General features: G+C 39.5%; 1 protein-coding gene and 1 long non-coding RNA gene across 10 annotated transcripts in view; one reads left to right on the top strand and one right to left on the bottom strand.

Annotated features, from left to right (window-relative positions):
• LOC111260077 (uncharacterized) overlaps positions 1 to 17,766 on the bottom strand; it is a 52,630-nt gene that overhangs the window by 20,347 nt on the left and 14,517 nt on the right. For all 5 annotated transcript variants that reach the window (XR_015310874.1, XR_015310875.1, XR_015310871.1 and 2 more), the window contains exon 3: positions 15,178 to 16,142. This is a non-coding gene — a long non-coding RNA (uncharacterized LOC111260077). The remainder of the gene's footprint in view (positions 1 to 15,177; positions 16,143 to 17,766) is intronic.
• LOC111260074 (uncharacterized) lies at positions 182 to 14,697 on the top strand (the record flags this gene model as incomplete). 5 transcript variants are annotated; one of them, XM_022832543.2, is given in 18 exon segments in its annotated part: positions 182 to 391; positions 770 to 833; positions 1,058 to 1,102; positions 2,414 to 2,575; positions 2,933 to 2,977; positions 3,474 to 3,602; positions 4,019 to 4,171; positions 4,404 to 4,441; positions 6,271 to 6,361; positions 6,526 to 6,702; positions 7,828 to 7,986; positions 9,563 to 9,634; positions 10,515 to 10,661; positions 10,802 to 10,989; positions 11,664 to 11,821; positions 13,309 to 13,480; positions 13,801 to 13,980; positions 14,129 to 14,697. In XM_022832543.2, coding segments are annotated over 18 exon segments (2,409 nt in total), but the record flags the coding sequence as incomplete, so codon positions are not given.

Below are 17,766 nucleotides of genomic sequence, written 5' to 3' on the forward strand. Positions count from 1 at the left end.
ATATGGATACGGTACACGAAGGATTGCAGTTGATTTGACAACATGAATAAATTCATTAGCGAAAATGTAATGCGTAGTTTTTTTAGAGACTATCCATAACATTTGCCCAGTCCACTCGAAAGTGCTTCAGACAGATCGTTTCTCACGGATTAACTTAATCAATCGTCTCTTTCTTCTATAGGTCTTAGAGCTTTTAGAGCCACAAATACTTCATCGCCGTCAGGTTCGAGATAGTGCCACCCCTAAGGAGGACGCTCTACCGGCTGACTCAAATATGGACGGATCACAATCTAGAAGCAGCTCCTATGCGACGTCGACGCCACCTGGAGTCAAGTTTAATCTCAATGGCTCGCGGATAGTTCCTATGCCGCATCATTATGCTACCGTGCCCGTACGGACGAAAAAAACCTAATCAAACAACTTCTTTAAAATTGCTTAAAGCTGCTACCTAAGCGATGCTAGCACAAACGCATGTCAGATACTATCGGATTTGTAACGATCAATTCGTAACAATGCCCTTAAATGACTAAGCCGGCCAATTTTTTCAGACGTCTTCAGCTACTTGTAAATTCCCTTTAGGGTGCGCGCTTAGCGTATCTTGTTTTACTGTAACTGAATCTCTGATTACGTATCGGATAAAAATTTGGCCGCCATTGCAGTCTTTATGCACAGACATGAGTGAGATGCACGTACGTATTTCTTAAGCTTGCATGAATTACAGCTGGATTCAATATGCACGCCCTTAATGCAATGTAAAACTGAATTACAGATGGATGTTATGACAAAATTCTGCAAGGATAGCACGGTATACTGCGGTTCCGAGTACGTTCAGGGTACGTTTGCGGTATTAGTCTATGATGGCTTTACGCCTGGTTAATTCCCAAAGAACACTTCAGGCACCGGTGATTTAGAAGTGTTTTATATTTGAACCCGTTTAGCTATAATTCTTCGCAACGGTTTCCTTGCACTTCAGGGGTAATTCGGATAGTAAATTTACTGTAGTACACATTCTTTGGAGCGCTCTAAGTATTTTCTTTTTATACGTGGCCTATTTCAGGTGAAAAGGGTGAGACTGGGCCAATCGGACCTCCTGGCCTAAAGGGTAAAGTGACCATTTTATGATCGTTGACTTATGTCTTGTTTGTAAACGGTAGAATTCCTGCAACGCATTCGAAGTAGTGTCAACATGAGCAAAAAAAATTGCAAAAATTGCAACAAATCCTACTCTAGAATAATATTTTACAGATAAAATTGTCATATTTCAAAAATAACACCATGTTTTAAACGTCATATCCCAATACATGTATAAGTTGTAAAGGGAACAATACGGAGGGACAATCTTATGGTTAAGCGAAAATGTCGACCTTCTAAATAAAACATTTTTCTAGCAGCTTATAAGGATTGCACACAATAGAGGGAATCTTTTGAGCGACATGTGTTTAGCCCTAACCTGAATTACTCTTACATACTAAACGATATGCAGGCCCTAGATACCATGTATCAGTTTTGAAGTGAGCAGGCAGACAATCATAAACATGTCGCAATTCAGGATGTACCTTCAAATTCGAATATTCTATCCTAGTTTGTGGACTGGCGCAACGATCACTTAACGAACGTAACGAAGAGGAAACGTGGTTTTTATAGACAACTGAATTCTAGTAAAGCAAGTGATGTCTACACCAGAATTTATTGCTTCCGTTTCATCGTACTACCACCTAAAGGCTTTTAGACTAGAAGAAAGTTTACCACCTACCCACGATTCAACAAATGGCAAATTAGGTCCCTGGCTGCAAACACACGGTATCATCCCCTTACGCTGCAGTGGCGATGCTATGTCAAAACTCCAAGCGTATAAGTAACTTGAGACTGGTGACCAGGCTGACGTAAAATAGGATTGCAGGATAAATAACTCTAGCGGAACTTGTTAAACGGGTGCGGCCTGCTGCTGTTTTCTTCTGTTGACAAAAGTCGCTCGTTCCATAAGTCACAAAAAACGGAAGAAGCAAAATAAAGTAGGCTTGAGACGCTCCGAAACGACAGTTATTTCAAGCTCAATAGATGGGCCGTGTTTGTGCATAACGAGAATCGAACGAAACCATTTTACAAGCGAATCCCGTCCAAATAAGCTATTCATGCTGAGCTTAAGCTCGAAACTAGTAACTTCACTAAATACGTCAACTTCCTCGTTTGCTTTTTTCGTCATCTCACATCAAGTACGCTGGTCACTTTCTAGCTGCACAATGCCTCTGAATCGAAAAATTTCTAACTTGTTAATCAATAATTGTTTGTATTCGAATTTTTCACACAGTGCTGGTTAGTATAATAATTGAGTCATATATCTCATGCCTTTTTACAAATCCAATTGATGTCTAGCTGGATAAACTTATATCTTTCTAGCAAATTTATTTCACAGGTGATAGAGGTGCCTCAGGATTAGATGGCATTGAGGGAACTCCGGGAGCTCCTGGCCTTGACGGAATGGCAGGTGCTCAAGGAGCTGACGGGCCCAAAGGGCAAAAAGGTGAAAAGGGGCAACCTGGAGACCCGGGTAGACATGGATCGGATGGCATTAATGGTACGCGGATAAAATTGAAGGCCTTTGACCTGGCATAGAGGCAGATGTTACAAAATTCCGGTAGAGCATCTCAAGTTGACTAAACTCATAGTATGAGATATTCACTGCGAAAGATAGTGACGGCATACAATTATTTTTCTTAGTGTAGCAATTACCAAAGACAAAAATCAAGCCGATTTAGTGTAACATCAGTTAAAGGGATAAATACGAAATGTTTCTAGATAGTGTCGAAAAGACAGCCTTCATTATGCAGGAAGGAAACGGAGAACGTTATTAAACATATCCTATTTTGTACACTTGATGGTGGTACGTTATGCTCATGAACCTTATGTGAAATGTTTCTCATGTGTAAAACAGGCATCAACGGCATCCCTGGCATGAAGGGTGAAAAAGGCGACTCAGGTAAGGGGGTTGCTTACTTTAATAATATAAATGTTTAAACTGGATGTTTTTAATTCCACTTTCACGTGAAATCTACCTTTCAGCATAACATCTTCATATTTTGAGCTGGAAATTTAGAAAAATAGGTCTGCTCTATAATATCAATATTCTAACTATGACAGCGAACGCATCATTTTGATGCGTTAAATTAGGAATAACTTTGTCATTAGAGAGGCATCCTATCTATTCTCTCATTAAGTGTCATAAATGAAGTACGAACCTGGGCGAAGTATACTGAGTACCATCTTTATATAATACCTCGGAAGTAAGAATTCGTCAAAATACATTTTAATGATGAAGCGCATCTAAAAATTGTAAAAGTTATTAATAATTATTTTGTTTAAACAGGTTGGGTATGGTTATAGAAGTAGCGAACTGCACGCGTACGCCACCTACGTTCTGTGATTTCTTCTACTTGCGTCGAATACTTTGTATAACATATATGGTTTTATTTTAGGTTATCCAGGCTTGCGTGGTCAACGTGGCACGAAGGGCGACCACGGTGAACGTGGCGAAGCTGGTGTGCCGGGTATTCAGACGTGGCTGCCAAAAAACTCCACTCTTGAATCTGTCTCCGACTTGCTTAGTTTGTATACTAGACCGCCATTGTAGTTTTATCAACACCACCCCAACGGACTTATTTAGACTCAAAATATATTGTTAAATAGCTTTGTTTCTTGGTTACTCGCTTTGTGTCTTATGGAAGTCAAATGTCCTCGAAAATCGCTGGACAGAACGTATTCAGCATAGCACAGACCTAGAAAATCAGGACAATCTAAAAAAAAAAATGAAAGCTAATGTAGATCTGGCTGATGGCAAACAAAATACAGCCTGTGAAAATAATCCGGAACATGGCGCAGGCGTATGAGTCAGCATTTTTTTTTTTATCGTAAGCAAACAAACGAAGTTACTGACTAAAGTAATTGGCGACCACCTATCATGTAGGCTTTTTGTGTCCTGTCTTGCACTTTTAAATGACGGATGATAATCGTCATATAACAGTTCCACCAGAAATCGTTTTAAGTCCTGCTTCTACAGAAGTAGAAGTTAATGAAGGTGTTCGTTTGAGTTTGACTTGCGCTGCAACTGGCCAACCACTTCCTCGAGTGGCGTGGTCTCGCACGGATGGAAAGCCGATTTTGGGAACAACGCATGGTGAGTATCTTCCACTGAGGGCAAATAAAGTCACTACTAAAGCCGTCAGAAAATCAGTTTGTTTTTTTAAAAACAGATTTGTAAAAAAAAATCACAAAATGATTCAATGGTATTTTATTTCTTAAATTCGTAAATTAGTTATATATTAAAAAAATGTTCTCTGGTTGTTTTTCGACATATTTTTATTATATAGTATGGGTTTTATAATGACTTTTTATAATTTGAATTCCAGTGTCTTCCTTGGAAGGAAACCAGTTAAATATCAGTCAGGTAATGCTGGACGCGAAGTATGCAGACCTAATTATACGTTAAAGTATTAGAATTTTTCCTCATTCAAATTCCACGTCCTTTTTCTTGTGTTATTGAGAAAACATGGTATCATTTACGTATTTTTCGTGAAAAGCATGTGTTAAATTGATCAGAAAGTAATTTCGTTATCCCACTGATTTTAAATGACGCTCATCTTTGGAAAGACCAAGCTTTTAGCTAGAGTAAATTTCCTGGATATCCGTGCCGCTCCTCCGCTCTGGGGTTATCAGGCGGATTCTTAGGCAAACGGAGAATGAGATGAGCTGTGGATAGGCCCATTTTCGGGTCTTTGCCTACTGTTCTGAGCCGCTTGTCCTAGACACCCTGCTGCGCGGACCCTCTCCTGCGGAGCAAAGTTTGGACTATTAGCTACATGCACCAAACTTCTCATTTGTGCTTTACCATAGTTGTCCAAGTCTTCAAAGCCGTACGAGGTACAATATTGTTAAATAACAATGTCACTTTATGTAAACCTTTATCTGTTCTGTCAAAAACCTGTTTTTGTCAATCTGTTAGCTCAGCTTAACGACAAATCGATTCGTATTGTGCATTTAGTGTTTTAATGCTTTGAGGAAACTCATACCGTAAATCAGCCCGTTCAGATCTAACCAATAATCTGAATAGTCCATGTTTACCATCTTTTCAAGAAAAGCGAGCAATAATAGAGCATCGATTAACACTTTTTTGTGAAGGGAACTTTTTTTAGGCTGACGTAACGATATCATGCTTGTCTGGTAAACTTAAGGACCTGAGGTGGTTCAGATTCGAAATCTAGTGTAGCCACGCCTCATTTCATGCTGGGTACCAGGCATCTTAAACAATGCTTCAGGCCAATACGAGACGTTATACTTGAAGCACCCGCTACCCGTGCGACGGATTCTAAACGTTTGTTCCAAAGCAAATTTTCACACCGGATAGTTGAAGTTTATCGTCCTTCCTTTCCTGGTGCCGTTCGGAGGGCCATTTGTCGTTTGAATCAGAGCTTCCAGCTTGGAGCGGTTGTCTTTGCTTGAAGCCTCGGGTTGGGCTTAAGAGTAGAGGGGTCATTTCTATCCAATTTCAACCTGAAAATTCAATGTCTAAGTTGCACCTTTACCAGGGAGGACGGAGCCGATCTCCTGCACCTTATCGCACCAAAAACTGTTCGCACTACGAGCCCTTCGGAACTGTGAATTGTACGACAAATGCGGAACAGTCCCAAAAAAATTCGCAAAGTTTTATACCAAATGAATAACTAAAATTTGCAGGCAGCAAGGTTACAGTTGCCAAAATCACTCTTTGACCTATCTAAATTTTAATGAACCTCTTCAGGTTTAGCTAAGTAAAGCAGTTAACGAAAAGCTTGCTTGTAACGCAATTACTTTCTATTCGCTTGTACCCTTTCTGTATTTTTTTTGTTCAACCTATTATGCTCAGGGTCAGAGGTCATGATCACGTAGGAGACGGAAAACAGCGAAGTGAAAATAGACGTTGGAATAATTCGGTATACAAATCCTGTATATATATCAATGAATTTTTAAGTTAACATTTTAAATGATTTAAAATGTTATAACAAACAAGCTATCCGCTTTAGTGCACAACTAAAAAAGCATTTGTTTTATGGTGTGGTTCCAGATACAGCGGAATGGCCTGTATTTAAATCAACCCTAACTAAATTACAAATCGAAGTCAATTTATCTATTGTTGACAGATATTTATTACATATTTAACTTAGATGCTCGTTGGATAAATATTACAGAGGGGATACAGCAAAAAGTAAAATGTTTGGAATCCCCATTTTATAAATTCAGGTGACCCGGGGTGATATGGGCGTGTACGCCTGCACAGCATCAAACGGAATTCCGCCACTGGCATCGAGAGAGATTGCCCTTAACGTTGCATGTGCGTACACTTTGGCAATATTAGTTTTTCGCCTTATTGCACAATACAACTAAATTGGAAATCTTAAGCTGAAAGCAACATTTTGGGATAGCTAGCCTCCCTAAAAAACAAAAGAAATTTTCTGTTTTAAGCTGACCACGTCTAATTATACGTCACAAATATAGTTGCACCTCTGATCCGCATTCAAAAATGGAACGTAGCGTCGTGGAACGGAGGGGGCGTCATCCTCGAGTGTCTCTCTGAAGCCTACCCTCAGCCCGTCAACTTTTGGATATCTCGATCCGGCTCCATCATCGGTGACTGGCCTAACTTTGAATGGGATCCAAGCCTTCTGAATGCAGGCAAGAGCCACTTCTGTGCACGTTGCAACTAACCGAACTTAACAGTGTTGTGCAGACCGAATGGCGGGTCATTAAGCTAGGATTACCATGCCGAGTCTCTGATCTTTCGTCATGTTTAGTAACTTGACTAAGTAGCAATATAGTATTTGAGAACAAGCAACAACACGAAAAGCTCTGGCATAAACGAACCTAGTTCTGAATAATAGTAGTAACATAATGTTCAGCTTATTAAAATACAGTTCTGATAAGGCCATACGTTTTTATGTCATGTTTCATGAATAAAAACCATACGCGTCTTACGATAAAGGCTAACGGTCGAAACATAATAATTAACTTGTAATAACTCGTAGCGACCGACGTCCCTAACAGGACAATCAGTGCATACGACTTTCTTATCCTCAAGAAGACCTTTTACGCATTTCCTCGGAATCATTTACCTTGAGCTTATGGCGGTCTTGTCGACCAGGGTATGTTAATTGTGGCGTAGTTTCAACGTTGTGAAAAGTTGCTAATAACTTCTATGCTGTAATGGTTCTTTGGTGAAATTATTTTCTGAATTTAAATTGAAGTTGCTGTGAGATAACACAATCGCTTCGTGTGCTGATGTCAGTGTGTGTGCTTACATAGGTAAATATAAAAGCGCTAAAAAGCTGAGTATAACCTAACCAATTTTGCTGTCTCTAAAAAAATGTCACATTTTCGAAGTTATCCTATATATTTCGTTCGTTTCACTTTATCTGCTCCTTAAAGTTTGGCGCAGTCGCTTATTGTATGCAAAATTTAATATAATTGTTTGATATCCGTTAACCGGAACGTGTTGAACTACTTGCGCCTGTACTTCCGTGTAAAGTTCACAGTTCTGCATCTGCTTCCCACACACACATGGGAAAAAAGCTCTTTTTATCTAATCGAATATATGTAAAACACGCGTTTTACTCATTTTCGACACAGAGAAAAAGAACCCGCGCGACAAACGTCACCTTACTTGACACACGTAGACGTTACACAAAAGTTTATTTTGGCATTGTTCAATGTTTTTTAAATTGAGGGGAGAGAAAAAGTGAAAAACGCCATAAATTAATAGACCATAGACCTATTTTGCTGACCGTTGAATGAAATTTTCAGAGGAATCACCGAAGTTTATCCCACACGACGAGCGAGTTGGACCGTACCAGTATCGTCTAACCTTAAATATCACCTACGTCACACCGAGCGACCTTGGCAGCTATTTATGCGTCTCGAAAAATGTTCGCGGTCAGGCTGTTGGTACAATTGATCTCAGCAGTACGTATGCAACGCTGTATCGTTACTCAGCTACGCTCACAAGACCGCCGCTCTGCTTATTTTTCAGAGGAACAAAGGCCTCGAAAACATTGTTTTGTAGTGCTGATCATATGCCATCGAACACGACAATTGAATGAATCAACGATAACAAACCGAGTCCGGTCGGCGGTCCTTACTTTATGTTCTCTGTTACGAAAGCTCTAAACTAAAGCCAGCCGCTACAAATAATCAAGATAGGAACAAAGTGTAAAATACTTTATTTCTATAAACCTCTTGTATGACTAAATAATATATACTACGACTAGGTACCAGCATAATTTACTATACTGCAACTAAGAATATTAGATTTACTGCCTGCACGATGGCTGAAACTTTTAGCAGGGATTGTCCATATAGAGAGATGCAACGAGCATCGTGATTGCGTGATACTTGAATATCAGCAACGGCGACAGCGACACGCATACAGCGTCTGGTAACAAAGGCCAATGATAAGGCACAGAATGTAGCGACAAATTATCGAAATCAAATATCAGACTAAAATTGTTTCCAGCTGTTTCACTAAATAATGTGACGCCGTTCACGCCTGCATTCTACAGCATCCCTAATTTTATCAAGGGAGCCCAATGTTTCATTGAAGCCCCTCATTACTTTGCATGCTCCAGTTGCTCATAAGATGCTGGTTGGGTTTCCCTTATTTGCTAATCGGCCTTACACTCCTGACCTTGCGCCAGTGTTCTCCGTCCATTGCTAGGCTTTCTTATATCCGGCCCGGATGATCCATTGGTGACCGTTATTGCCCGTTGACATGGGCTTATTATTTTGTTTGTTTGTTATTTAATTATTTTGGGCTTTTGGCAAAGTTCCTAGTAGATTTTATTTTTCTTTAAGCAATATATCCAACGGTGAGGCATGTATGTCTCTGCTTAATTTAAAATAGCATTACCAATGCAATCGAGCTTCGTCGAAGTGCTATCTACTCTTTGTGTGGCTGAATTAGACATATCAGTGTCGGGTATTTACCTACCATACAACTTCCTTGACAGAGATGCATTTTGTGCATATATCTTTTATGTAAATACGGATTTTTGGAGACAATTTATGGATTGTTTTGCCACAAAGCACAACGCCCAGTAGCATTGCCTTGGGATTTTCCCCTCATCCACATAGCCGTAGCGACACCAATGTTGTTTTAACCAGAGACCAACGCGTTGTGTTGTGGTAGCCATGTTTTGCGTCAAGTAAATTATGTACCCAACTCGAACTATATTGCTTCTTCAAACAATTACATGAGATACAAACCATTTTTATTTTGATAAAGCCTCAGTGCCAACTTGTGCCAAACAGTGCCAGTTTGTCACGTTTTTGACATTCACATCGCTCGATTTACAATATGGCTGTGATAGACTGTACAATTTATGAACGGAAAACTTGCTACCAGTTAGAAGATATGTAGGACAGTATACTGAGTAAAAAGGCCTATTGGATACCAATTCTAGCTGTTTTCGATGTCCGACGACAAGGCCAACCATTGCAACAGGCTGTTTCCACTTAAGGACACATCTACTAATAATTAAAGTCATGCATGTTCCAGATGGGCACGAGCCTCTTGACTGGCGATCTTCTAATGAGGAGATTTTATTTGGTTCAGGTAAGCTCTACGTACAACTACGCAGAAAAAGTATGTTGATTCAGTTGATGAATTAGCATTGAAACATCAGAGGCTAAATCTGTCACTGTAAATAAAGCTGGAAGCTTTCTAATTGCCCATTCCATGATACAATAAATATAAAACCATACCCACGATCAGTAAAAGCGTAATCGTGTGCAACTTGCTAATGTCAAAATGGTAAGTAAGTTTCACTGAATTAGGGAGAAATTGCATATGAAGGGAGGACTGTTTCTGAATTCTATATGTGCGTAAACCTGTGTCCTAACGATGTTGAAGAAAATGTTTGTTTAAGCTATTATTAGACGGAGAATAATTTCGAAAAACGTTCAAATCGATTCTGATTACTTGATATTTATCTTTTAGTGGTTAACTAGTTAGAGAATTGACGATGGTTCAATGTATTCAATTGAAACTGACAATATTATCTGTGATTCATTATGATAGCACTAACAATAAATCACATGTATTTTATTAGAGAGATCGAAGCATCGATTGGACGTTTGGATAAGAACCCTATTCAAGTTACGATTGAAAAGACCTCACGGCTGCAACAGCCATCGCTTATACACTGATCTGGTGCCAAAATTGCCTTTGGACAAAGCGATACATGATGAACAAAATTGCGTGGATTTATTAGTTTCAGTGTTACCTCTACCATTGAGAAGCCTCAGATGGCGCTGTCATCCTCTATTCACGTTCTATTTCGAGAGGCTTTCTTTTCGATATAAGGGAATTGCTGATTCTCTGACAGTAAATAACGGTAATAACTATAGCATTATTCCAGTGTCTGTTCTTTTTAACCGTTTCTGTCTCGTCTATATCGATATATATATTAACCCTGTCTGGTAAATGACACCAGAGCCGAAAGACAAACAACACGTCCAGTGTTTGCGAAAATGCCCTGAGTGTAGATGTCGAAGCGCTCTTCCTGAAATGGCCGACGTGCGAAATGAATATAGTGATGTTAACAAACGCAACTGGACCAGAAAACCTGACAGGCATCCTGGTAAGATGAGCAAGTGGTTGCTTTAAATACAATGTGAGTAGTCTAAATTTAATGAAATTCAGTATTTTCGTATTCTCACCTATACGTACATGTCGACGCCATTGTCAAGTAAAGCAAGATTATTGTGTGGCTCTTTTTAGCATGCACAACGGACTCTCGTTTAAGCCGAATTGGCAAACCTGTGATGTATCTTGAGAATGGCACCTTATACAGTGCTTGGTGGCAAGATGAACTTCGTTACCCGGATAATGATGAGGCAGTAACAAATCGATCCAGAGTCTTCTACGCCACTAGACACGGCGATAACAAACATCTGTATATGTTCAAGGTCAGAGAACAGATGGTCCAAACATATGCAAGTAGAGCTTTGTAGAGTGACCCTTTAAAAATGTATGTATTTTCTTTGTCTTCTTCTCAACGGTACAAATAATCCAAATCGTAGTTCAAGCTCATAGCGTAGCCAGTGCTTGCAAACTGTATCTATAGCTAATAGCGATTATTAATATGATATCATAACGTCACTTTGCCACGTGCTAGCTTGCCGGCTCCTATAACACTGCACCCACTTTTCTACCGGTAAATTTAACGGCCTCAATTTTCCAGTCGTACCCCCCGAGGGCTCTTAATAGTATCTCTATCTCATTGTGAACAATAAATTTGCATTTCGCAAAGCCGTTATGTCACGCTAAAGTTGAGTGCAAAATACAGCCCTAGCAGGTGTACAAGAAGCACAGCGAACACTTGCAGGGACCATGCAAGCCGAGCAGACTCGGGTCAGCTTGCCAACTTAAATGAGGAAAGTTTTGTTTCGAGCTGCTTAAAGCCAATACAGCCACGAAGCAAGTTCCGAAATACTTTCGCCAGGCGGTACATAAAATGGAATATAGCCATCCCATCTCTACCTCAGAAGGAACGGATTCTGACGGATTACAATTTGTTTTAAATCGAAATCTTTCTTGTGGTACATCTCCTTTCATTACTAAGCTGGAAATCCAATTTCAGACCCGAGAACAGTTTCAAAGTGGAGCGCCGGCGAAACAGATACCGTTGAACTCCCCTTTCTATGGCAACGGTAATCTGCTTATCAACGGGACGTTCTATTATCATCAGAATGCGTCGAACAACATAGTGCGCCTACCGCTTTACTCGAGATCATTTGAGTAAGTTTACTGAAGTTTAACTTGGTTGCTTTGTTGCTTCCTAATACTCTAATACTGTACCATCACATAACTTTTATTCTTAATAGATCTCAACTTACAAGGCCTACTCTGCTATATTGCAACTGGCCTCCAATAGATGTAAGCAAACATTTAATGTATCAATATTTATGGAAGTTTAACTGAGCTCTATTTATAACTTTGTTCAATATCATATATATATGTATATATATATCAGATTAATACCATATATATATATATATATATATATATACACATATCAGAGCGTGATAATGGTAACCATTTATTTGCCGGTAGAGCTTTAAGATGCCACACATTAGGATGATTACTGTTTATCCTAGATGTTCGATATTCGTGGAAAACGTAAATCAGACTTGAAGGCTTGGCTCGATCTTGAAAAACAACTTTCCCTGGCCATTATAGCTCAAGCCTGTACATAAGCGTATCTTTTATAAGAGATCATGTTTAAGTTTGCCATAACTAGATAAAGCACACCCTTTCCTTTCGTTCCACTCGATATAGCAAACGGTATAATATCGATACGGTGTTTTGCAGCAGTTCTCAGAAGGCTATTTCGTCATAGACGGTCTCGCATGGCGTAATATCCACGTATCTCATATAGAATATTAATACCCTGTTCGGCAAAGTTGAAAAATACATGTAACTTGACCAGTATAGCGAACGTCTAACAAAAGTTAGTCGGATGAAGGCGAAAGCGGTATCGATTAATTTAATATACTTTGTCCTAAATGTGTGATCCTTTTGGGATTAGTTCACCAGAAATAGTTTATTGGACCATCTCTTTTGCGCTATATTCAAATAATACGTAGAGGCTGTTCGAACGGCTTTGTGTATCTTATCAATCGAATACGTTACTGATGACACAAATAAATCTAAGCAAGCTTTATCTAAATTAGGCTCTGTATCTAAGTAACCTAAATTGAACGCTACATCTAGAATCGCTGCTGCCTATTACAGCAGACGCCTTTCATTGTCGACCTACTTTATCCTAAAACATATTGTTGTTATGTTACGCAGAAGAACTGTGCTTCATAAGACGGTCACCTCAAAATGCTTAGCTATATGATAAACAACGGCTCGGATCATTGTTTCGAAGTTAACGTATAAAACAATGAGACATACTGTATTTACAGACTGAGTCAACGAGTCTAGCCCAGATGTTGAATAATACACATATGTGGTAGAGCGTAATCCCTAAAAATCAATAGATTTCTATTACGCTCTTCCTTTTGAAAGCTTTAGTTTTTCAAAACGTCTTTTTTTTTTTTATTCATTCGCAAACCATTATACTAAATAATGGATCAAATATTACTGAACAAACTTAGTACTTTTCAATGTTGGAAATTTTTTTCTGTTATTATGGCAATACGTACCCCGCCAGAAGGGAACTTCACTCATATACAGTAACAATAACGTTTAACTATTATAGCGTCACTTCTTTTATTTAGAGGTAAAGGCACTATTGGACAAGTATCGGTTCTCGCTGTGGAAGACATGGCTTTCTCAAATCGAAGCTTTCTATTTGCCAGCCAACAAAACTATGCACATATCGTTGCAGACGAAAATGGCCTTTGGATTATATATGCAAGTACACGCTCAAATAACACCATGTTACTGAAGGTGAGTTCTATTGAGAGCAGGCGATAATCACACGCGTTTATCAGTCCATACTGCGTAATTGATTAAAAAAAAAAAAAAAAAAAAGGGAAGAACCGCGCAATCGAAGACATGGATAGACTGAATGACACGAACCGGCGAAAAATTTAAATTGCTATCTATACGATTCGGGTGTTATGGGTTTCAGTTAAATGGCCGACAGGGCCTTCATGCTATATCTGAGTTATAACTAATGTCGCTGCAGAAAGAAGATAAGCAGCAACGAGGTACCGAAATAAAAGAAACACTATCCAACTTTTTTTTCTTCACCAAATATTTGTTAGGTGGATGAAACAACCTTTGAGAAGCAGTTCATGTGGAATCTGACGCTTCCACACCGAAAAATTGGCCAAATGTTCATCATGTGCGGAGTCCTCTACGCAATCAATTCTGTGACAGAACCTCACGCCCAGGTGTACATGTATGCGTATGATCTTATTGCGGACTCGATCATTAGCCTTGAGGTAAGTGGATGTCTTATCTGTATAATTATTCGAACTTTTGCCTACAAGAAAATAACTCAATGGCGAAGTTAATGGACACATGGGCAGCCGTTATCATGCTTACCAGAATGTGAATTTCATTTATGGTATTTACAATTTGTTGCTTTAGGCGCCAATATCATTCACAAACCCTTTCGGCAACACAACCTTCATAATCTACAATCCTCGCGAGCATCAGTTGTTTTCAACTGATAAGGGAAATCACCTCGTTTATCCTGTTAGATCGCTTGAAGAAGATCGCCAAGCGGAATTGTTAGAAGCCCAACTTCGGAACGCTCGATCACCTTCGAACCCATTTTCATTTTCCGCACCAAATACAACAGATTAAGTTACCCGATTCAAATGCACTTAGATATACATAACTATCTAGTTATTAGGTACGAAGGCCGAAGAGATATAGGGAAATATTTATCTCCAATTCGTTAACTTTGGCGTTTATTGCTGAGAAAAATAAAGCAATTGTAGAAAAAGCTAGTGTACCTTCTTGTACCTATTTACTTCAAACATGATACATTATATTTGTTCAGACCCAGTTCGATGATCATAGATTTTTCCAAAACGGTTTGCCGGGCGTTCTCATTATTTTAAAACACCCTTTGATTCGCGATTACATAATTTGGCTTTCGCGTTAAAGAATATTAGGGGCTAATAGGATTCGAAATATTAGTAGCAAAATAACTTACGGGCATAGTCTTTCTTTATCGCCTCTTCTAAACGTTTTTAATTCTCTAATAAAAATATATCTGAATAATTTTTAGTTATTCATTTACATTTCCTTTCTTGTCTGTCCTTCTGTGGCCACGTACTGCGAGGCCGACCTCGCATGCTTCAATTCGCCAAATGCTGGTATCTCTCGTCAATTCGAAATTTGATCAAAGAGCAGCATTTCGAAAAAGAAACGAAGTGTCTTAACGGAGTGTTTTTGGCCATATGGCTGTGTTTACGTCACTTTCAATGCTGGCGTGCCCACCTTGCTAGAAAAGTGACACGAGCTGCATGATATACCGTCTGAATTCATCACTGTATACGTTTTACATGGATAGCGTAAGCGGCTGCGCTCTACCGGAGAGCTCAGCATCATGTTTGAGCATGTCACGCGATTTCCGGGAATTCGAAACTGGTCATCTACCAATACCGATGCATAGTATCTTAACAGACCTTTGGGCGAATACGGATAAGGCAGCTGCGAGGTTGCAGAACGATACACGGACCCTTGCCTCAAGCGACCCGACGACAGCCCTCGATATTTCGGCAGAAATTTGGCGTATCGGAGAACAGCTCCGGATGTCGATGCTGCGTCAGAAGGAGGCGTTCGTCTCACTTGATCAGATCAGCGTTTCACTGGCGAGAATCTTTCGTGGTGGTAGACAGGATGGACGGCCGACAGCGTCCTCACCGAGCAGTGTCAGCTACATGAATTACACAAACAAATTAAACGGAAGCGGTGAGAGTGAGTTGAGGGCTTATCGGTTGGCTCGCCGTGCACGTCTTGCGAACTCACAGCATGACACAAACACCATTCAGGACAATGCATCCGTATTCTGTTCCAAAAAACAAATTTCATGATCTATCGGTTCGAGAAGGGAGAGGGATAGGGCACTAGCAACTGGGCATGTTAAGGTGAAAAAATCTGCTGCATCGTCTGGGAACGGCTGAAGCTTGACCTAACCCCAATCAGATAACATAGTTTTTGATCAGCATTAAATATATAATTGAACGTGGAACCGTTGCTGAGTACTTTTGAAATGTTACTGCTTATTAATATTACTGAAATTAGCTTGATAGCTGATAGGACAGCACAGGCACATTATGGAAACCAATGCGAAAAAAACGCACTTCAGGTCATTACCTTGGAATTGGTACGTTTATTTGATGATACATTCATTTAATACATATTTAAAAGTAATTTATTTTCCTTGTTATAAGTACGCTTCTTCAAAACAACGGATTCGAAATTCATGCTCATTCATATTCATCGCCTATGGGTCTTCTTGGGTTAGGCATTATTTTCGTATGCCGGTCCCGCGAATAATCCGATATGTAAGCTGAGGTGGCCGTTCCTATTACTAAGCTACCTCAATGCGATTCTTGCCTCTTCAGAGCCGCTAGCATTAGACCCGAGCCTGTCGAGGGTTGAGTTTTATTTACGTTATTCTACACACGCTTTAAGGTTTCAGCGTTAGACAAGCATTGAACCTCTCACAGTGAAGACATTACTGTAATGATAGTAGGCGAATAGAGATTACTACTCGATAAATCCCAGATCTCCGATTATATAGTGTTTCCCTCACTTTCATCAAGTTTAGTATATATATATATATATATATAGAAGCTTCTGCGATACGATGTGTAAGGTCCATGTAGGATGGCAATGAGATGTTTAGGTTGGTATCGTTCAGCGTCACAATATGCTAAGAAGCGGTAATACCCTTTTCCCCACAAGGTTGCTGGAAACAAATGACAGGCTCACAAGGAACTTCTCGATGGTGCTTTGCCCATTGCTTCACCTAAAACAGCTTGTGAGAGGAAGGACGGTGCCACCCGTCAGCATATGACGACCAGTGAAGGATATAGCATGTACGTATACGTGCTTATCTTTGCCAACTGAATATTACAGAACTTGAGACGTGTCGTTTTTTTAACGTAAAAAATCTCAAAATTTTCTGCGCAGTGTTATTTTGTCTATATGAACACAAGACAGCAGTGATTTCCGTGTGCTGTGCATAACTGGTAGGTTTTCATAGTTCTCAAATTCTTGTATTATTATCCTTGTATTATTGTAAATATTGTAGCCGCCTTTTGAAAAATTGGCATTATTTGAATCATAATTTTTTCGGTAGCGTGCCGAAGTCAGTTATACGCAAGAAGTATGTCTTGTCACATGCTAATGTCTCATTTTTAAATAATTTTATAGGGCAAGCTGCTTTGAAATATTTGGATTTATGGCAATATGTGCCTTGGAGCATAGCTCACAACAGTTATAGACTGCCACATTGCCATCGTGTTGCATCTGTGTTCAACACCAGAGTAACGAAAAGCGTTGACATTTCAAAAGGAAACAGCAAATGGTTTCTATGTTTCAATATAGTCACTTGCTCGTGCATTATTGAGACCTTATTTGAGTAGTATCATTGCATATGTGCTACACGTATGCACAGTAAGGACACTTGGCAAAAATTCGATCTATGTGCTTTTCCGTATATAAGTAAATCGTCTTGATTGTTGTCGAAAATAACATTTTTGCCCTTAATTTTTTAAATCTTGTTGCCAACGTTACCAAGCGGAGTATCCAGATCAGGAATTGTCATTTGGACAGCTCAAATCAGCCATGTAGACACCCTCCTAACCGTCCTCCTTTACGCAGCAGTTAGATATCACAATGTGACCCAAGCTCGTGGCGTGATCTTACCTGCTGGTACTTTTGAGCAACAGTTGTCAGTACTATCGAACGTGTAGGCATGATAAAAATGATCTTAATTCGTTTTTAAGCGGCCTACAACGAACGCTCCGTACATTTAATTAGATGGTATCGTGATCATAAATGCAAATAAAAATACTTTTCGCCCTTACGTATTCTACGGTTTTTGGCCATTCCATCTTAAGCTCACTCGCTCTGAAATGCGAAGCTGTCGTAACTTTTGAGCAAGCCGGGCTAGAATGATTTTTTCATATTTGTTCTTTTTACACATTTCCTAGCGCTCTGGTAGCTCCTAGACAGTTATATACCGACCATTTGCGTTTCCACAG

This window comes from Varroa jacobsoni, unplaced genomic scaffold, assembly GCF_002532875.2.
Source record: "Varroa jacobsoni isolate VJ856 unplaced genomic scaffold, vjacob_1.0 scaffold_396, whole genome shotgun sequence".
Classification (NCBI taxonomy): Eukaryota; Metazoa; Arthropoda; class Arachnida; order Mesostigmata; family Varroidae; genus Varroa; species Varroa jacobsoni.